The sequence below is a fragment of the Gymnodraco acuticeps genome, unplaced genomic scaffold (genome assembly GCF_902827175.1).
Source record: "Gymnodraco acuticeps unplaced genomic scaffold, fGymAcu1.1, whole genome shotgun sequence".
Taxonomy (NCBI): domain Eukaryota; kingdom Metazoa; phylum Chordata; class Actinopteri; order Perciformes; family Bathydraconidae; genus Gymnodraco; species Gymnodraco acuticeps.
In genome coordinates this window covers 513389-536656 of record NW_022992223.1, presented here as the reverse complement: position 1 = coordinate 536656, position 23268 = coordinate 513389, and the positions used below count along the sequence as shown (strand labels likewise).

Here is a 23268-nt window from a genome sequence, read left to right as displayed (position 1 = left end):
TTTCAGGATTCCCTTTTGAGAATTATCTTGGCCAAATAAAGCATCTTTTACGCAAGCCACACCAACCTCTACAACAGGTGGTCAAAAGGTTGTCAGAACAGCCACGTTGTGAGGTTCCATTACCAACAGATGAACCAGTCTTACAGAAAATCCACACTGATGGTCCACTCCCTCAACATTTCGGTGTTGCTGTACAGTACACAAAGGTCTCCAGTAGTCGTTTTACCTTGTCTACAAAGCAGGGGGATAATTGTATTGAGGTGGGACATAGTATTGCAGTAGTGCAGAATATAGTCCAGGAAGAAGATGAGGTATATGTGATCTACAAAAGGTTCAGACACCAAGAATCATATTACACTTATCCCTGCGAGTCCTCATGCATAGGTACATACAAGGTTAGAGAGTTGTGTGACAATATCGGGGTTGGTAAACTTGGATGTATCAAACGTAAATGTGTTCTGTATCCAGAGTCAGAAGGAAATGGCCTCATAGCTATTCCAATAGCTCATATGCAGTAGCATACCGCTCATACTGCTGGGCGAGTAAATTACATCTTATGATTTATGAGCAGGTTTTTTTTTTAATCATTTACATTATTTCCTTTATTGTATACAGAATGGAAAGGGAGGTGGTGCTTTGGGCCGTTGTACTTTTTCCAAATGGCGGAGCTGCAACAGTTCTTGCCAGCTGGTTCAGTCTAAAGGAAGGTAAATTGTTATGGCCCCCAAAAAACATGTATTTGAAGGCCCTTAAAGAACACATGACGGCCCATAAAGGATGGACCACATATGCGAATGTCCGGCTCTTGATTACTTGTGGTAAGTAGTCACTGCATTACTATTGTCTATTTTCAAGTATATAGGTATCCACACGTTTTATGGATGGCAGTTTGAATGTGTGTGGTGCCATACCACATATGACATATGTGTCACAAGTGAGACTAGTCAGTAAAATGTCATCCTATTATTTTATGCTTTTTCTTTTACAGACTCATTGGAAAAGGCCAAACGATACGAAGAAAAGTATGTGAATACTGGATGTCCAACCACTGATCTGAGCTCTGAGGACGAAGCAGGTGAACGTGGGAAAAGAAGAGTAAGGTACAGTTGAATTCCTGTAGGAGGTCAGGTTCCATGTCTGACCTGACTTTAACCCTTATCAAACAACGTCGCATTGATAAGAACCAGTATGCGTGCATAGGCTGGAACCAAAAGAACCCAACCGCTCATAAGATGCAATGGAAAAGTGGTCACAGCACTCCCAGTGTGGAGGAAGCAGGCTTAGGATGTTTACTTTGATCGCTCCCTCTTGAAATATATAATCCTTGGTTTCTGTGTAAACAATAAGTAAAAACCCCACCTCCAGTCCTGTGATAGACTAGTGTCATCTCTATGTGTACCTGTACGTCAAGCGGCCTCATTCTACAGAAATGGGCCATGGGGCAAATTAGTTCAATTAATGGGAATGTTGAATGTTTCATTTTTATTTCCAGGCCAAATCCTGTGTACATGGAGTCAGATGGGGGAGTCAGAAACCAGCTGTGTGAAGAGAAGATTTGCCAAGCCACCTGATGTTCATTGTCCTACAGTGCTCCCAGAATCCAGCCAGTACCCCTCAGGACCAACCCCAAATGCAAGCAGTGGTATGTCATTACTTATTAAAATGGCAGGAACAATATGTAATTGCATGTGAGCTTTAATTTACAAGCATTTAGTTCCTCCAACAATACATTCAAACATCAGTCATGTGATATGTGTTCAAAAGTTACAGCATCCATTATTCCTGTCTTTTGTTCCCTTTTAGCCTCTGGAGGAAGCCACTCGGAGGATGTTCTGTCAATTCACCAGGCTGACAATGGTAAGTGAACCACTTCACACTAGGGATCGACCGATATGGCTTTTTCAAGGCCGATACCGATTATTAGTAATCAACGAGACCGATAACCGATATTTGGAACCGATATACATTTGCAGTAATATCAGAAAATCTTGGTCTCAAAATGTAGAATAACACAAACTCCAACACAACTTCTTTGAAATGCCTTTTTATGTTTGCTGAACTTTTCAACATCTTAAAACTGGTTTCCTCTCTGTGACCCTGAGTAAAGTCAATGAAATAGAAATAAAATGAAAACTACTAAAACTTGTTCTGAACTTCTGATATTTGAGTCTCACTCATTTAGTAGTCCCAATTCAGCAGCACCAGATTGTGGTGCAGAAAGCAGAGTTGCTGCGAGGCTCCACTAGCAATCCCCCCCCTCACAGTTTATCCGCTACGAGACGCTACCCTGTGTAACTGGGAAACTGATAGAATTGGATCGGGACATTGCTTGTGTACAGAGTGGTGACTGCAACCAGAGAAACGGCTGCATCAGATCCAAAGTTTTATCGGCAATTTGATTTAAAAAAAAAAAAAAAAAGCCCGATAGCGATAATCTGTAAAATGCGGAATATCGGTCTGGATAATCGGTCGACCCCTACTTCACACTACTACCTCCGGGCGGACAGTATGTAAATGTGCTTTGTCCGAGTTACAGCATTCATAGTTCATGTTTTGTGTTCTCTCATTGTAGGCTTTTGTGGAAGCTATTTGGCGGAGTTGGACCAGTCAATGGACCACTGTAATGATGGTAATTAAACTAATGGTGTAAAAGTCAGGCACATTCATGTGGCTGCCGATGACAATTTATTCAGGACACCGGAAATATGACCCAATGTTTCAGTCTCTCCGAAACGTTGGTCATATTTTCTGTATCCTGAATAAATTGTCGTCGGCAGCCACTTGAGTGCACCCCTCGTTATTAAGTAGACTAATAGGCTATTATATGTCTTTTTTTTATCTTTGGATCACAGGAATTATCAGCACCTTTGGTGGGAAACTATTCTTTAATTACTCACTCTGTAGTCAAGTGTGTTCATCCCTCAGGTCTCCTTTATCTAAAGTTGGAAAGTAACTATATGGGGCTAGCTAGGTGCAATTGCTATATGGTGCTCATGGATAACAACTTTGATAGTGCTCATTTGCCTTATTTAGTTATTTCTCTCTTTTTCTAGGATTGCCAACATATAACTCCAGCCCCTACCACGCTATGCCATTAGAGAAAGCAAGGAATGGTATGTATTTCTCATCTTAAATCTTTTTTTTTTTTGGAAAATTCCCAAATTCATGTTAATATAAAGAATGAATAGCAGCTCAGTGGCCTTGTGGTTAGTGTCCGCCCTGAGATTGGGAGGTTGTGAGTTTGATCGCCGACCGAGTCATACCAATGACTGTTAAAAATGGTACCCGATATCTCCCTGCTTGGCACTCAGTATCAAGGGTTGGATTGGGTTAAGTCCCTGCGACATACTAGCATCATGTCCAGGGGGTGTACTTGTACATCATGCTGCGGAAACAGGATATCGGCTCCTATGGGCCAATGGTTCTCATGGCTTACTTATAAACAATTAATAATGGTGTCTTGTCTTTTAGACGGCGGTGCCAGCTATGCACATGGCTCAAGATTAGCTGACTTCAGCGCACTGGGCTTGGCTCACCTGACCCCGCAGCACCCATCCCACCCCCCTTCAGCTCCAGAAACACCACGGGGGAGATTATATGGAGAGGAATCAAGCAGAGTGTTGAAAGGCAAGTATCATTTTCTGAGCAGGTTCTTAACCGTACTGATGCCTTCTGAATTGAGAAACCTATCCCTTGTGACTTTCCCATCTTTTCATGTTTTTTGTCATGGTGTTAAGGCTGAAAATGTAAGCACTTAAACCTGCACTATGTAACCTTTTTGTGATTACAATGTTATTTTGTCCAATCTGTATGGTAGTGTTAATACAATATAACTTAAAATTGGGGTGGTTGATTTTGGTCTCCCTGCTCTTCTATTGAGACATTTAGATCCTTTATCTAGGTGAGACATGACCTTGGTTTGACAAAAATTATGACTTTATGGTCAATTTCTCCCCCAAGCAAGCAGGCAGGCTCTATAAACTCAGTGGTAAATATTTCAGCAGTTGTGCTGGAGACCTGTGTTCAAATCCAGGGTAAATAGGAAAGTTACATATTGCAGCTTTAATGGTTACTGTTGGCAAACACTTATCAGTGAGTTACTTAGTGTCATTCTAAATTATTGGAAATTAAAAATCTATCCTTGAAATGTAAATTAAAACCTTTATTTTTTTATTTTTCAAGACATTGCTGCCATGAGAACCACGAAGATGCTTACCGAGCTATGTATGGAGGTGAAGCAGATCTCACGTGACATTAACTTTATAAAGACGGAACTTGCTAAACTAAACATTCATGGAGCTGGACCAGAGTCACAAGAAGACAACTTCCCCATAATGCTTCCACTCACCAACGAGGAGAAGTTTGATGAGACTGAAGCTGCTTTGAGGGAGGAAGCAGTCCGTCGAAAGATGGTGAACAATTTTTACACAAAGCATTTTCTCTATAATCTGTCGAGGCTTCTAATATTTTCTGTATGCATTTGCAGGTATCCTGTGGATCCTTATAAGTTTTAAAAGTCTTACATTTCTTGTTTGAAATCTTAAGGGCTTATGTCTGGAATTGTAGGAGTGGATGCATTACATTTATTTTTCACTTGGATGTGTGTTTGACAGAAATATTGTAAAAATACGCCTCGCGAATCACGATAATATTTTTCTTAATCAATATTTGACAATTTCTTAGGATTGCCAATTTGGTTGTTGGCATTGTTTGTCGATTAGTTTGGACACAGTAGTGGTCTTATTTCTTCCTTAGAGGTAATACAAATGTGTTCAAATTCATTACATTTGTATTTATTTATAAATGAGAAGATGTCTATTTACATAGTACACTGTAGCACACTAATCATTTTCTCTCGTCTGTTAAGATTACCCGCCTGGCATTAGTCGGAGGGACCAACTCGGAAAATATGATCCGGCGAATGCTATCCGCTGCCATGACAAACAGTCTAGCCTGCATCTTCAACTGGGTGGGAAAGGGAGAGAAGAGGGCCTTCAAGGACACGCTGATAAAGGACTGCATGTTTGGTGAGCCTGCACCTCAAAATACTAGGTTTACTACTTTACAACAGATTTGGCAAATATTGAATTTAATTCATAAGTCTTTTACATTTCTTTCTCAAGTTGATAAGAATGGATGCAAAATGCATCCATTCTTATCCTTATCTTCATATAAGTGGTCCTCATTAATGCTCATAATAGGATGGCAGCATTTCTGTCTACTCGCTCTGCATCTCAAAGGTGGGCTGTGGACATTTCAGAAACCTGCCTACCAGTGACATTATTCCTAGCTAATTGGAAATGACCATTGATGATGTCACTGATGGGCACGTTTCTGAACTGTCCACTACCGTCCTCTGAGACACAGAGCGAGTAGACAGAAATGAGTAATAGTGTGAATCAATTATATGAAGATGTGGTTGATGGGTGAATTGCTCAATTAAGGCCGCCTGAAAACCTAGTACACTAAACAGTACACACTGGAACGCATCCATTGCAGCTTTCTTCTTCTTATTATTTCAATAAACAAAAAATGTAACTTCTTTTTTTTCAGCTGCTGCTCGTCAATTTGACCGCAGGCTGACGGAATTGACATTCAGGGTTGGAGTGCAGAAGTGGCTACGTTACGCACCAGAGAGGAATGGCGGTGTACCAAGGAAAAAATAGTTAAACGGACATTGTTTAAAGTTGGGGTGTTTTCGTTCATGTTGAACTGGGGTCTTATAGATCTGAGTTTATAGTTAAGACTGCCTTTCCACCGAGTATGACAACCCTGTTTGCAGTTGCCAGGTTTTTATGTCATCTGGAGTTTCAGAGCAAATATAATTTGAACTACAGTTGATGGCCAGATCATTGTCTCTAAGGAGCTTCCTCCACTTAAAGGTCCCATGTCATGCTTTCCCGGTTATTACCCGTCCCCTTGTTGTTATGTAGCTTTTTCTGCATGTAAATGGTCTGCAGAGTCAGAAACCCTCAAAGTACACCCTGTAGCGAGTAAAACTCTAACACAGAAAAGACCTGTCTATGCTGCCCCAGAACTTCTTCCTGAGTAAAGTGACGTAACGGGCATAGTGGCGTAACACACACACTCTCACTCAGCCTTATCTTTTCTCAGCTGCGGCTCCGTGGATTTACACACACAGCCTGGCTGTGAGTGTGTGTCTGTGTGCTCAGGCTGAGTTCCTGTGTCTCGCTGATGTACAGCTGTAACGGTGGTGAACCTCAGTGATTATGTGTTACAATGGTGTTAGCAACCAGAAAATGACACCAGTAATGACAAACTGATGAGAATGCTGCGTGGGGTCTGGGTACCGTGTTGGCGGGATGTTGCGGGGCTCGCTGCTCGGCTCGAGGAGCAGACAGTGTGAGCTGGATTACTGGTGTTGTTTCCTGGTTGCTGCGTGGGGTCTGTGAGACAGCGAGACACAGAGGAACTCAGCCTGAGCACACAGACACACACTCACAGCCACGGATGAGAAAAGATAAGGCTGAGTGAGAGTGTGTGTGTCACACCACTATGCCCGTTACGTCACTTTACTGAGGAAGAAGTTCTGGGGCAGCATAGACAGGTCTTCTCTGTTAGTTTTACTCGCTACAGGGTGTACTTTGAGGGTTTGTGACTCTGCAGACCGTTTACATGCAGAAAAAGCTACATAACACACAAGGGGATGGGTGATAACCAGGAAAGCATGACATGGGACCTTAAGAGACAATGTTTTTCGTGCTTGTGGACAAAAGATGTTAAAGATGTTCATATCATTGAATCTGAATAAATAACTGAATAAGTAATGGGCTCTTTTTTTGTTTGTTCATTTTAGTTTATTTTCAATGTCCGACATCAATTGCAATCTTCAGCATGACAATATCTCAATGTTGATTCAATGACTTTTTGCAATCTGATAATAACATTGTTTCAATGTATAATGCAATGCATAATATAGTTGAATCAATGTTGATCCAATTCTACATTCTTTCAATGTTGATCATATCGTAATTGAATCAAGGTTAATTCATTGTTGGGATTGGTTGAAAATTCAATGTTGTTTCAATGCTGATCATAACGAGCACATTCACTATTGTTTCAATGTCTGACTTCAATGTTGAACACAATCTTCAGCGTGACCATATCTCAATGTTGATTCAATTACTTTTTGCTATCTGGGCGTGTATTAAAGTTTAAATCTTCCGACAAAATTATAAAAGTGCCGGTCAAAGGTCTTCTTTGTTATTTATTGAGCTTTAAAACAAATGAATAACGACTCTATATAATATAATAATAATAAAATACATGGAGCCTCTCGTTTTCCTCCCTCTCTTCGGACAGCGTCAGTGTCTGTTTCATGCAGCAGCTGATCCAGTAATGAGTGACCCGGCCGACAGTAAAAATAAACATATTTATAACTAGTTTAGGTAGTTTGAGAGGTGTCTCCGTCCTGTCAGATTAGACTTCACTCGCGTTTATGTCCATATCGAGAGAAAGATAAATAATCTGAATTCAGTGTGCAGTTTACTTTGACGCGGGGGTGAGCAGCAGAGGTGGGGAGAGGCGGGGCTATTGCCTCATCATTATCAGAAAATGATCGAATATGGCGTACACACGGAGCCGTTGGACCCCCCACAGCGTTGCGTATGCCGTTCTATCCACCTTGGGACCCGTTATCGTTTCCGCAATCGTTTAGTGCCGTATTCTGTCGTCCTCGTGTGGCCGAACGGTCTATATGACACTAAACAGTAACGCAAACGCCCGTTTTCGTCCTCGTGTGGCCGGGGCATAAGTGTTAGACATTAGAATTGACTATTCTTGTCTGTCACATACTCTTCTTGTCTGTCACATAAGTGGCGCAACTGAAGCGATATTGCGCTAAAGCATTGTGTGTGCTTCGCGGATGCGCTCGGCTCCTCTCGACTGCTGCTCGGGTCTGCTCGGTCAGCTTCCGGATAAGGAGGCATTCGTTCGACCAATTTACAGTAGATAACATTACAAACATTTTTAACAGGGGCCATAATAGTGTAAATAATGTTTGTTTTGGCATTAATAACTGAATGTAATGTTTTCTACTTTGTTACATCTGGGAAGGCATTTGCCTTCATCAGATGGAAAGTGTCTTGACCAACAAATTAAGTATTTCTTATAGCTATGCAGCCGGGTCATGCAAGCGAGCAGGGGGACGAACGGGGGAAAAATCCAAAGTACAATGTGTCAGCATACCAGGACAACACGTTCAGGTATGTAGCGCTATGTATTGTATGGTAGTCATTGTATTTTTAAATTACGGATAATATTTCAAAAAATATATATGTTTTTCCATCAATATCAAAAGGTACTGTGGAGAGATTTTTGCTGCTAGTGTGGTGCAGGGGGGGCCGGCACCACATTTTCTAACCCATCACACCTACCATTATCTCTGCCATGGACAGCTGGACAAGGATGTTGTGAAAGCAGGAACAGCATCAGTAGATATGGAGAACTTGGTCACTGAGGTATTGAAACATTTTCAAATACACATACATTTTCCCTCTCTTGAATTTAAAAGTATCAGAATAAGTTTTCCTTCTTTGTCAATGCCTCATCAGGTTCAAGATGCAGAAGAAGACAGCCTAATGGCTCTCACTGACCGCATCATAGCCTGTGGGTACTCTGGGCCCATCAAGGCGGACCGCAAGAAGGACATTCTAGAGTATGTCAGTTATTGAATTCACAAATGTCTTCAGCTGTGACCAATTCTGTCTTAATTAATACAGTATTTTTGCATTAGGGCCATAGTGTTACACTCATGGCTCAGGCTCCTCCCAATCCTGCAGCAGTTGCGAGACGGACTGGCCCTCTACGGGTTGGATGAGCTGCTGGTAGAACAGCCACTGTTGTGCCAGCAACTGTTTGTGCCAGGCAGCCTTCAGGGAGTAAGTACATTCATTAAATATTTCCCAGATTTCCATAGTTTATCCAGTAATATAGAGTAATGAACTACAAAACATCACATGAAAACAAAAATGATTGTAATAATTAAATTAACCGAACCACACCTCAGAGGGGTATTTGTTTCATTTTTTGTTTTTGTTTTTGAAAGGTGGATGCCGATTTCTTGATCCTTGCACTGTCACCTGAATACAGCCCAGAGGGGTCAGTCAGGCGGCAGTGCGAGATGAGGATAGTTAATCTTCTGCAGGACTACCTGCAGGAGCTGGAAGAAAAAGGTAACACTTTTTCAATTTTACATGTATGTGTGTCTGTCAAACTTAATACTATTTGCACAATGTAGACCTCTTGTTGGGGCACACTCATCAAGCATATAAGTCATTTCTAGTTTGATTATCCTGCATTTCCATGCTGACTTTACTTTTTGGTATTTCTGTTTTGAAGGAGAGGAGAATCCTAAGGAGTCCCAGGAAGAAGATTTGAATACATGCAACGACATCAAGCCTCCAACTGTCAAGACCTTTTGTCAGTGGGTAACTGGCCAGGCCCACATCCCTCTGGGAGAGGCAGAGAGGAGCAACTTCAGAGTGACTGTACAGTTTGATCATGAGTGTCATCTTAAGTATGGGGAACATGGAGTGTGTTACCCCATAGTTAATGCTTGCTCTAGCTGCCATCACAATTCCTACACGCCACTTTGAAAAGGCGAGTGAATTTGAGGTCAACATGACCGAGGCAATCCTTGCTGGGTTTGAATTTAACCTGCACTAACTAAACCGTGTCATCCTACCAGCATTATTATTGTAAATAGTTTAAGGAATGTAATAGCATTATTTCATAAAAATGCTTCTCTGGCTGTTGGAATATATCTTTATTGTTTGCTTGTTTTTATCTTTATTTTGTCCATGTAAATAATAATTTGTTTGTTTATTCTTAGAAGTCTTTTTGTTATATCCAATAAAGACAACACATTTGACAGTGGCCCTTTTTAGTTTATTAGAGCAAGCCGTGTGGCAGCAGGTTTTTGTTCCAACAGAGCAAGAGCACACCTTATCCAACAAATCAACATGTGACAGTTCAGTTGACAGACTCAGTCGAGTCAGGTGTGTTCCTGCTTGGTTGGAATGAAGACCTGCAGCCAGACCCTTTGTCTCAGCATGACTGAAGATTTAAACCAGGTAAGCACGGCAAAGGAGGTATTGGTTTCTTGTTGCTTCTTCAGTTTGTCCTTCATTTTCATCCATTAGACACTGAAGCTCTGCTCGCTGCTGTTCATCCAAGGGGTACTGAAATTCTGGGACCACTACCACCCCATCCACATCTTCTCCATAATCTGCTGCAACATCCCAGTCAACTTCTGGCTCTTGGATGTCCTGAAAGTTGAAAAAGTCAACCTTGTACGGCTCTGCATTTTTATGAATTTATATGTAGTCCGGTTACTAGCTTAGAGTTTACAATAATAACACATTTTCAGGTTATTTATCAGTTCTAGAAGATGTGTGAAATATCTAGAGAAGCCAGTAGTAGGCCAAAATCCTTCTTTAACAGTTTACTTTGGATTTACAATTCAGCCTACTATTGTCAGTGTACAAAGTTGTCGCAAATATAACCTCAAGATTCTCTGGTTGGTTGATTGGGTGAAGCATCATTCCAGTGTGCCACAACTGCTCCGGAGTTCGATTCCTTTCCGTTCTGAGGGGGTGGTTATTCCATCCCTCCACAAAAGCCTCCAGGTCTCCCTTAAGTTTGGGAAGAAAGGTCATGTGGACAGCAAAAAGATCTTCTGTAAAAGACGGGAAATCATTTAGTGTATTGACAGGTGAGCTTTGAACACATACCATTTAATACAAAACCATGAAATTGTGTTTTTATACATTGTCACAATAAAGTATGTGCCAAGATGTTTAAAGTTGATTTAGCTATAGTTATGCTGGGTCAACAATGTTCATTTCAGTGCCCCAGACATTTTAAAGCTAGCTAATCAGTGATATTCACCAATCGTACAGGTCCCAGTACCTTACTGGTTTTCCCCATCCATACCTCTTGAGGACACATCAAGAAGGCCATCCATCTCCAGGCTGTGTAGTGTGTTGTAGTATTTTGATGTGACACACGTTCTGACATCACGCCACAAACGTTCAATTCTACATATAACAGTGCATCGTTGTTAAACATCAATGATATGTTAAATTGTCTTTTGGCAAGTCAAATATACAAAATAGACCTTGAAGGCATATAAAGAAACCTTTGATTGTGGACGCTTTTTCCTGACATGAAGCTTCCTTGATCAGTTCCCCGGACATTGAACATGTATCGGGCAATGTCCACATTCTCCACACCCTGATCAGCTCTGACCCTGTAGTGTACACACAGATGACCAAAGTTAAAACAAATCCATCGGTATTGTACATTACAAGCAATAAGTATGCATTCTCTGTCATGTTTTGTCTGTGTATGAAGACTTAGCATAAAGATGATCAAAATAAATATGTTTAGCATATGAGATCACTGAAAAGGCATGAAATTGTGGGACTTTTATGAGAGAAGTGGGTGAATAGAGAAAATACAACAATATAAACAATTGTTCTCAGTTAACCAACATCCATCTGTGTCAGTACATTATAGCTTATAAAATGTACCTTAAGGGTATGCCATGCTTCTCAGTTGCTTCTTTGAAGGCAGCAAATGCTGTTAATGCACGATTGTTGGTTTTAGCTTCCAAGCACATCACCTGTGTAATTATATGAAATGTTTCCAATATATAAAAACACTTTCTTATATTCTGGTCCCTGCAAATCTTAAGGAAAAGCATATTGTAATGTTTTTGTGATACTGGAACACCAGTAAAATATAATGTACATCTGAAAGCAAAACCTACTTAGAAAGAGAATATCAAATCATAAAATAACATTTGTGTGTTATGCAATCCTACCTTCCTGGAGAAGCCATCCACTGCACCAAACAGTACAATGTTGTACCTGGTGAACAACACATAGTACAGCCCTATGTTAATAATGTCTAATTAATTTTTTGCAGAAAATATAAATATCAACTTAGAATTTAGCAAAGATATTTTAAAAGATCTCTCCAAAAGTACTAACCTGATCAGCTTGTGATTGGTATCAACATGCCACAGTGAAAGGGGGCCCCTGACAGAGTATGTCCTTCTCACAATGCAGTTCAATCCTGCAAGCCTGGATAGAATACCCAGGGAGTCAACACGGTGCATTGATGCCATCACTCTCCTCCACTGGACATGCATCCCCATTGACAGCAGTCTGCCTTTCACCATCCTATAGCCCGCTGTTGGCATTTCAATTTTTATCCTTTGGACTGCCTGGTCCAGCTCCTGGTCAGTGGCATCAGTGTATCTTTATCTGCTGTAAAGACGATATTCCCTCATCCGCCTCTTCACTGTACTGCTTGAGACACATAGGAACCTTGCGATGCTCTCCACGGACATATTCAGTTCCAACAGATGCTCCAGTCTCTCTTTTTCAATATCGTACCTGGGACCCTGCTCCAGATTCAATTTCAGTGTGATGGCTTCTATCCTCAGCCTCTTCAATATGGATGTTCACCAGCCTATGAAACTCCCTTAAGGCCTGTATACATTCTTGCGAAATGTGAACGTGTCTTGAGAGTGCGTCCCAGAGGTACAGCTCTTGGCGACACGCAAAATCAAGAAAGTCCAGGTCTAGAGGGCTTCTTAAGAGAGCCGACTCCAATTTAGTTATCAGTCTTAAAATGAAATCATTTCTGAGCATGGCCTGTAACCATAGAGAAACACATTTTCATATAATTAAATCTTAGTCGACAGACTCACTTAGTGCTAGCTTAGATCATTTATTTAATCAGAGAGCAGACGCCCAACGCTACACCTCACTTTTGTTGAGAAAGACAACATTTAAATCATCACTTACATGTATATCTTCAGGTGCCATTTTTCCCGTCTTTCCTTTTGGTATCGCTTGTATGGTGTGACTGGGTTGAAACAAACCAGGGGACGTGTGTTAATATTGCAATTTCATAGATAATTCATGTATTTTTTCAGATTTATTTTCCAGTTAAAGTAGACAAGCATATTAGCTGGAACGTTTTGGTATAATTGGCTTAGTGAGGACATGCAAATATGTCTACTACAAAGACAACCAATGATCTTAAAACTAACTATATATATATGTATTTAGTTTTACATTACACAACGCCCTGTTAGTGTATTGATTCATTGCTTTAAAATATATTTTGTACGGCCTCTAGGTTAACTTGTTTTCTACATGTTTAACACTGTGTGGACCTTGATTTTCTTATGTCATTCTGTCAGTCACTAACAGAGGATGGACCTGGTACTGTAAAACGATTCCATACATGGGCACACAGCATAGCTGTTAAGGATCCGAAATATGTTTACTTACCTTATAAATGTAGGCTAGGTGCGTATAGCAGACAGTAGCTAGCAGTTTTCGACGGACACAGCCCACTGAAAAATATATTGTTTTATATCAAATTAATGTATATATATATATATATATATATATATATATATATATATATATATATATATATATATATATTAGCTGTACACTTTACGAATATAATAGTTTGTATGGACAACTTTACAATTCAATCTCGTCCAACTGATTTTGCTGCCGTCACTGCTCGGCTCTTGGTAATTCAGGCATTTATCAAATCTGGCAACCCCGGGTTTCCTGGCAGCTGTCAATCAAAGTCCAGTGGCTCCGCCCCAAAGTGCCAGAAACTTTTCACGCGCGCGTAGACAGACTCCGCGAGGCTGACACTCCCGCGAGCAGGCAAGAGGGCTGTCTCTCTCGCGAGCGAGCGCAGAGCAGCTCGCGGGCGCAGAGCCGCTCGTGCTCGCGGGGGTTTAATCTGCGCGCGAGGGTCATTTTATGCGCGTGTAAAAGCACATTTTCCGCTCGTGAGTAGCTTGTTTTACGCGCGAGAATATTGACCCAAATCTGACTCCATAATCTGTGCTCAAAACTGTTCAAGTGCGCGCTCAGGATAGAGGCACAAATATAACGCCATAACAGAGCCCCTCTTCCAACACACACGAACGCGGACATGACCAATGAGGGCACGAGATACATTTGTGCACAGATGCAGAGCCATATAATAGAAGAGTTATGACATCTCCGTTCACTCCAATGGACCACTTTTTTACAGCAATGGCGGATCGTGGAGCCTCTCAATCGTTCCCCGGAAGTTAGCGCCAAGGCTAGCAGAGCTGTGGAGTTGCAGCATAATAGACCGTTCGTGACGGACTTTTAAAGGTAAGAAGAAGTTTAAAGATTTATATTGCGGATATTATCAGTACATCTGATTCAAATTAACATGTGTATTAAAGGATGTCAGTGGATTATCCCTAAATTAGTAGATTTAGGGAACGTTTACAGATAACAGATCAAGCTAGGATACCGAAGCAAGTTAGCAACACACGTTGAACAGCCTTTTAATTGTAAATTCCGTCCCGTCTATTTGGTCCAACGTTGTTGAATTAGAGAAGAGGGGCTTCTAAACGGGATTGTATGCGGGGGTGGAGGGAGTTAAATATTATATAAATATAACTTTGGTGCGTGTAAGAGTGAGTGTTTTTAGCAGAGCCATATTGTGTCCTTGTGATTATGTTGATTATTACCTGCCTGTATAATATTGCAGCTCAGCTGATTTTGGATTGATGGCAAAGGGAGAGGAACTTAAGTGAGAGTGAACACACAAGGTACGTTTAATACTACTGTTTTATATAAGTAAGCATACTAAACATGTATTATATCACTGTATTATATAAGTAATCTTGTTAGTAACCTACTGTATGGCAGGTGGAGGGGCAGTGATGTTACAGGTGGAGGAGCAAAACTGCAAGACTGCAAACTCACAAGACAGAGAAATCGAAGTTTGTTCTCCAGAGATGAGGTTGATTTCACTTCAATTTTTTCATATTTTCTAAAGATGTGGAAATGGCACAAAAAAAAACTTGAGAGCTGTAACCAAGACAACTGTAACAACATGAGTAGACAGCCACCAAGGTTTTTTTGTTGTTTGCGCTCCTCTGGCAGGTGGAGGGCAGTGATCCCTTCCCTTCTTCCCTCAATCTTTGAGACTAATGTAAGTAGAAGACATGGCACTGTAAATGTTCGAACATTTAAAATATTATACCACTTAAAAATAAGAAATATTACTTTTGTTACTAAGAGTTCATACTTATTATACCTGTGTCACCTTTCACACTATCGCTGTGATCATGAGCTATGGGCTTTGTAGATACAGCTCCCGGGGTGAATCGTGGTGCAGGGGCCCTTCTCTTTTTGACCACAGGGCAATGCACGGAGATGGTGGGTATAGCCTCTGCTCTCAGCCTAGTCTTGCCCTTGTTTGTCTTGACAAACTGGTCTGCATCAAAATGTGCCTGCGGAGTGACTTGTGGTTACTTCACACACAGAACAACTCAGTTTTGTCTGCCCACATACATATTCCATAGTGGTTGAATACACAGTATTAGGAAACACTTTATACTTACTGGACATGTTATACTCATTACATACTGTATATAAAATATGACCAAGAATGTGAGACAACTTTATAGAAATTCATATCACATCTGTTACTGATGCCATTTGTCATACTTTGTTAAACTCACAAATAATAAAGTTCCATAACTTCAGTTGGGAACAAAGACCACACCTTATCTCCCCAAGGCAATTTCCCATCCAATAGGTGTGCTATATAGGTGCGTATAACCCTTTCTCCTGTCTGTTTATCCCTCTTTCAGCACAAGAACCAGAGGGGGATTCAATGGAGCCTGAATACCTGCACTGAGACCCTCACCCTGCACCCTGAGTCTCAACTCTGTGTTTTTCAAGCCTTTCCCTGTTTTTTGTATTAAACAAAACATTAAGCTTTCCCAATGGTGTGGTTTTCGTTTTGTGAAAAAGTGCAAATGCAGTGTTTGTATATAAATCACATATTTTGTTGCTGTTGGTCGTGAAATTGCTCCTGCTTCCTCCGCTCTGTGTCAGTGGGGAAGCTGTACATTCGTACTCCTTTCTCGGAGCGATTTGAGCATCCCCAGGCAGCACAGCAAACCATGGTGGCGACTAGGAGGCAGCACAGCAAACCAGGACAACACGGAGGAAGAGGCACAGACAAACTGCATGATATGCTATTCAATGTATTTGCAATGGATGTTCCTAAAACAACACATTTATCATCATCATCATGCTGCTGCTGCTAGTCCTTTGATAGTCACCTGTCCTTTCTGAAAGCCATAAAGATGACATTAGTCATTTAGATAACTTGTGTCCTCAATTACCATGGGATTACTGAAACTACCATGAATTTAAGAAAATGGTAGAGATTAATCTAATCTGAATTTTAAAGCATTACTTTAGATCCCCTCCCTCTAAATATATCAAACATTAGAAAGTGATGCTCCTGACTACCATACAAGTTTAAGAAGATAATATTGGTTTTAAAGAATTCAAAGCTATAAATAAACAGCAACAGGATCTTTAACCAAGGCACTGTTAGCCTAACATGTAAACTAGTTGTTCACACTAATCCTAATATTATCACTTAATATTAGCAAATTCTATTTTATTTTTTAAAACATATTGATGTAAATACATACACATATCGATTTGTTGTATAAATATTGCAAATCAAAACCTTTATTCACTAATAATTACCAAAAATCTTAGTTCTATCTCCTGTTATCAATGCATTCACATTGCCCGCCATGAACTTCCGGGGAACGATCCTCTTCTACATGAACCACGTGACGATAACCGTTTTTGGACTTCCGTTGTCGTAACTCTTCTATTATATGGATCTGGGCGTGCCCAGAGCCCTAGAGATACTAATGGAGTCAGATTTGGGTCAATATTCTCGCGCGTAAAAGAAGCTACTCACGAGCGGGAAATGTGCTTTTACACGCGCATAAAATGACCCTCGCGCGCAGATTAAACCTCCGCGAGCGGCTCTGCGCCCGCGAGCCCTCTTGCTTGCTCGCGGGAGTGTCAGCCTCGCGGAGTCTGTCTACACGCGCGTGAAAAGTTTCTGGCACTTTGGGGCGGAGCCACTGGACTTTGATTGACAGCTGCCAGGAAACCCGGGGTTGCCAGGTTTGATAAATGCCTGAACTACCAAGAGCCGAGCAGTGACGGCAGCAAAATCTAGGTGCGTACAGCCATAGATATATATAAACACTAGATGACTCACCCGCGCTGCTGGCCAATGGAGACCGACGTTGCCACTTGGCCGCCATCTTGCTACAGGCAGTTCTCTCATTCATAACATTATGGTTTACTATTTAAATAACCATAGCTTGCTCAATTTTCAAACGGTTTGGTTTTTTATAAACATCAAAGATGTAGTTATGATACTGTATACTTATAGTCATGGACTTTCTTATGAAAATAACATTAAGCAGATAAAGCAATAGCTATACACACACACAAGGTATTTATATTAAATATTTGCCGGTGTATATATTTCCATTTATTTTTATTATATTGTTAATATTTAAAATAAATTATAAAATTAAAATATATTTATATTTTATATATAAAAATCGGTCTCATGTTACCACTCTGTAAGCCAAGAGTTGTTAATTTAGCAATGCCTTAGCTTGAAGAATAGGGACACAACTAATGACAATAGCATATGGTGGTATATTATTTAGATATTCACACCTTTATCAGAAGAACCAAACCAACATAAAATGAGCTCACAGACAGGCCAGTTCTGTCTCATTTATCACAATTATACGAATATATAAATAATAGTAATATGGAAATTAATAAGTTACTTTTTTAACAATTCAATGTTCACTTATCAATACTGTGAGCCTGATTTTCTTACATTCTCCAACAGAAAACACAACTCAGCGTACTTTTAAGAAATTGATAAGGCAAACATATGTTTTGAGGCTCTGGACAAAAATGGCTATTTTGATTGTAAAGGTTGCCAATCCCTGGGTGTAGTTTCAATGTTTGCACATGTTTATTCAAGTGTATGAGTGACATAGAGCAAGTGAGATGGCCAGTGGTTCTCAAACCTTTTACACAGAGTACCACCTCAAATTATATTGGGCTCTCCTAGTAACACCATCATAGACCTTCCTGGGTACCACCGAGATAAAGGATTTAATATGACAAGCCATATGATGCTCTCATTTGTTAGTGACATTCCACATGCAAATAAAACAAGATAAGATGGTACTTTATTGATCCCAATTTGGGAAAACATTTTTAGTTACAGCAGCATAAGGGACAAAGCATTTTACAATGAATTAGAAATAAGCAAGAAAAATAAAAAAATAAAGAAAGAGGAAAATATACATGTTGAGTTTGGCAGGATATTATATATATAATATACATAAATATAAGGCATATGGAATATTAATGTTAAATATTAAATAGATTATATATGTGTAAAATGTACAACGTGGTTATATTCAAGAGAAACTATGGAGCAGAGAGTTATCTTCCAGCCAGAGGTGATTTGTTGAGTTATGGCACTGCGGAGCTGCAGCAGTCTGTTGGAGAAGGAGCTCCGTTGACTGTCCAGCTGCAGGTGGAGAGGATGGGTGGGGTTATCCATGATGGACAACAGCCTGTTCAGTGTCCTCCTCTCCACCACAGCTTCAAAGGGGTCCAGCTTGATGCCGATGACAGACCCAGCTTTCCTAATTAGTGTATTGATCCTGCTAATTAACGATTATCCTAATTATAGTCATAATATTGTCATATCTTACACGTGAAAGGTGATTCCACGGGTTCTTGTTTGCAGACTGCGGCGATTAGAGCAGCCGTAGGCTGCACAAAAGTCAAGCATAGTCAGGTACTTCTGTAAACACAAAGCCAGCAATTTCCTGTATCATAATGTATCTAAAAATGTAAGATGTTTTTAACAAGCCAAACCACTTGGAAGAAATCATGTGTAACTTAAGTTATGTTGAAAAGAAAGAGCAGTTATGCCTCTCCCACTGGTGTAAAGTTGCTGGGTGAACTTCTTAATACTAGGTCTCACTCACAGCCTCTTGTTATTAGCCAGCTAATAAATACAACCACATACACAAAGAAAAGCTGCAATTTCAACATGTCCAAGCATCCTGTATCATAGCCATGCTAATAACGTTTGTAAATCAGTCAAGATTTCAGCGATTTAAGAGTATTTGTGTGCAGATCACTCACCTTACAACAGCTACCATAGCGCGTACCAGAGTAGCTGTTGACTGTAGCAAGATGGCGGCCGGTGAGCTACGCTGGAAAATCTCCCATGAGCCATCTAGTGTTTATATATATCTATGCATACAGCAGACAGTAGCTAGCAGTTTTCGACGGACACAGCCCACTGAAAAATATATTGTTTTATATCAAATTAATGTATATTACATTACATTACATTGCATTTAGCTGACGCTTGTATCCAAAGCGATTTACAATAAGTACATTCGACCAGGAAGACACAACCTTGAAGAAAACAGAATCATATATATATATATATATATTAGTGCTGTCAAAATTATCGCGTTAACGGCGGTAATTAATTTTTTGAATTAATTGCGTTAAAATATTTAACGCATTTAACGCATGTGGAGAATGGCCCGCCCCAGAAGAGTTACGACAACGGAAGTCCAAAAACGGTTATCGTCACGTGGTTCATGTAGAAGAGGATCGTTCCCCGGAAGTTCATGGCGGGCAATGTGAATGCATTGATAACAGGAGATAGAACTACGATTTTTGGTAATTATTAGTGAATAAAGTTTTTGATTTGCAATATTTATACAACAAATCGATATGTGTATGTATTTACATCAATATGTTTTAAAAAATAAAATAGAATTTGCTCATATTAAGTGATAATATTAGGATTAGTGTGAACAAGGAGTTTACATGTTAGGCTAACAGTGCCTTGGTTAAAGAGCCTGTTGCTGTTTATTTATAGCTTTGAATTCTTTAAAACCAATATTATCTTCTTAAACTTGTATGGTAGTCAGGAGCATCACTTTCTAATGTTTATTGATATATTTAGAGGGAGGGGATCTAAAGTAATGCTTTAAAATTCAGATTAGATTAATGTCTACCATTTTCTTAAATTCATGGTAGTTTCAGTAACCATGGTAATTGAGGACACAAATTATCTAAATGACTAATGTCATCTTTATGGCTTTCAGAAAGGACAGGAGACCGACAGGTGACTATCAAAGGACTAGCAGCAGCAGCATGATGATGATGATGTTAAATGTGTTGTTTTAGGAACATCCATTGCAAATACATGGAATTCAATAAACATTGAATAGCATATCATGCAGTTTGTCTGTGCCTTTTCCTCCGTGTTGTCCTGGTTTGCTGTGCTGCCTCCTAGTCGCCACCATGGTTTGCTGTGCTGCCTCCTAGTCGCCACCATGGTTTGCTGTGCTGCCTCCTAGTCGCCACCATGGTTTGCTGTGCTGCCTCCTAGTCGCCACCATGGTTTGCTGTGCTGCCTGGGGATGCTCCAGTCGCTCAGAGAAAGGAGTATGAATGTACAGCTTCCCCACTGACACAGAGCGGAGGAAGCAGGAGCAATTTCACGACCAACAGCAAAAAAATATGTGATTTATATACAAACACTGCATTTGCACTTTTTCACAAAACGAAAACCACACCATTGGGAAAGTTAATGTTTTGTTTAATACAAAAAACAGGGAAAGGCTTGAAAAACACTGAGAGTTGAGACTCAGGGTGCAGGGTGAGGGTCTCAGTGCAGGTATTCAGGCTCCATTGAATCCCCCTCTGGTTCTTGTGCTGAAAGAGGGATAAACAGACAGGAGAAAGGGTTATACACACCTATATAGCACACCTATTGGATGGGAAATTGCCTTGGGGAGATAAGGTGTGGTCTTTGTTCCCAACTGAAGTTATGGAACTTTATTATTTGTGAATTTAATAAAGTATGACAAATGGCATCAGTAACAGATGTGATATGAATTTCTATAAAATTGTCTCACATTCTTGGTCATATTTTATATACAGTATGTAATGAGTATAACATGTCCAGTAAGTATAAAGTGTTTCCTAATACTGTGTATTCAACCACTATGGAATATGTATGTGGGCAGACAAGATTCAGACACAGTTGTTCTGTGTGTGAAGTAACCTCAAGTCACTCCGCAGGCACATTTTGATGCAGACCAGTTTGTCAAGACAAAAAAGGGCAAGACTAGGCTGAGAGCAGAGGCTATACCCACCATCTTCGTGCATCGCCCTGTGGTCAAAAAGAGAAGGGCCCCTGCACCACGATTCACCCGGGATCTGTATCTACAAAGCCCATAGCTCATGATCACAGCTATAGTGTGAAAGGTGACACAGGTATAATAAGTATGAACTCTTAGTAACAAGAGTAATATTTCTTATTTTTAAGTGGTATAATATTTTAAATGTTCGAACATTTACAGTGCCATGTCTTCTACTTACATTAGTCTCAAAGATTGAGGGAAGAAGGGATGAGGAGACTGAGAGAAAGGAAAGTGAGGGTGAAGAAAGAGAAGACATGGCTAGTGAGGAGAGACAGGGAGGGCGGACACCACCCACTCAGCCAGCAGCCAGTCAGCATACGAGGGAACCAGCAGCCATTCAAACAGATCTATTACAACAATTAAAGAGAAAATTAAAGAGCCAAGAAGGAATCACCAAAAAAGCAAAGGCTGCACTAAGAAAAATCAGGAAGGAAAATGCAGCTCTCAAGAAAACAATGAAAATTAGGGACAAGAAATATAAGAAAACGTTTTCAAAAGACCAACTGAAGGCATTAGGCAGACTCACCACAAAGGGGATGAAATGGAGCAATGAGACAATTAAGAAGGCTTTAAAAATTCGCTTTGCGAGCGGACCAACGGGTTACAAAACTCTGCAGGAATTGAAGATTCCCCTTCCAGGAATAAGGACACTGCAAAGAAGGATGCAATGTGTTAAGTTTGAGCCTGGTGTGTTGACAGAGGTCTTTGATTTCCTAAAATTGAAGGCAGATAAATTGACAGACCTTGAAAGGGAGTGTGTGTTGACCTTGGATGAAATGGCAATCACACCAAGTGTGGAGTTAGACATGATTACAGGAAAACTGTACGGTGATGTGACTTTACCAGGTCACACAGGGGTGGCAACACATGCTTGTGTGTTTATGTTGGCTGGAAACACAACACGGTGGAAGCAAGTAGTGGCATATCATTACACTGGCAATTCTATCAATGGAGCAGAGTACAGGCCAATCATTATTGAGGTAATACGGAGGGCAGCATCCATAGGGCTACATGTGCTTGATGTCACCACCGACATGGGTAGCCCTAACCGAGCCATGTGGAAATCCTTTGGGGTGGACCAAAATAAAACATCGGTGCCACATCCAGCAAAACCAGACAGGCAGCTCTATTTCATGCCCGATGTCCCACATCTGGTAACATTTTTAAAAAGTGCCCTTGTCCGTGGGCAGGTCTTCATAATTCCTGAGGATGTTGTTAACAGAGAGAACCTCCCCTCTAACGAGGTTTCTGTGGTCCCCATTAAGGACTTATTGACCTTTCAGGAAGGGATGGCCTTAAAAATAGCTCCCCATCTTTCAGCTGCAGCCATCGAGCCAAGACACTTTGATAAGATGAAGGTTGGTCTTGCTCTAAATGTGTTCAGTAAGGCTACAAGTGCTGGGCTGAAATACATGGTGCAGCAAGAAAACCGCCCTCTGTCATACCTGACGACAGCGTGGTTCCTGGAGCAGGTTGATCGTTGGTTTGATCTGATGTCATCTCGCCATCCAATTACAGCCCTGAGCAGGCTCAAGATGGAGGAGTACCAAAAGGCCATCACCTTCCTCCAGAACATCATCCATCTGTTTCGTGGGATAAAGATAGGTCAAAAGGGAGGTTGGAAGCCTGTTCAAACAGGGGTGATAATGGCAACAACATCAATTTTGGCCATACAAGAGGAGATGCTTACACAAGGACACAGGTTTGTGTTAACGTCAAGGTTCACACAAGACTGCCTTGAAAATACATTCAGCTGTGTGAGGTCTAAAAATCCTGTCCCAACTCCAGTGGAATTCCATCATGCACTGAGAATCATATCTGTGGGGCAGTTCCTCACCACCATCAGCTCTGGGAGCTACCAGGAAGACCACAGTAGCTTTTTGGCAGACTTCCTGGACACAGGGGAGCCAAAAATCACTCCATCAGTCAGAGTGGAACAGCTGATGGCGGTGAACAGAGCAGCAGCACCTGACCTCACAAAAACTGAGAAATGTATTCTCTTCCATCTTGCAGGCTACATCGTCCACAAAATCATCAAGTTTGCCAGCATC

General features: G+C 40.7%; 1 protein-coding gene across 1 annotated transcript; it reads left to right on the top strand.

Moving 5' to 3' along the window:
• The first annotated feature begins 1518 nt into the window (after positions 1–1518).
• Positions 1519–5966, top strand: LOC117539785. The gene is made up of 8 exons (XM_034206110.1): positions 1519–1642; positions 1804–1857; positions 2573–2629; positions 3054–3113; positions 3472–3627; positions 4183–4412; positions 4868–5027; positions 5554–5966. Exons 1-8 carry the CDS (start codon positions 1519–1521, stop codon positions 5664–5666), a joined length of 954 nt encoding a protein of 317 aa, XP_034062001.1. The 3' UTR covers positions 5667–5966.
• Positions 5967–23268: the final 17302 nt, after the last annotated feature.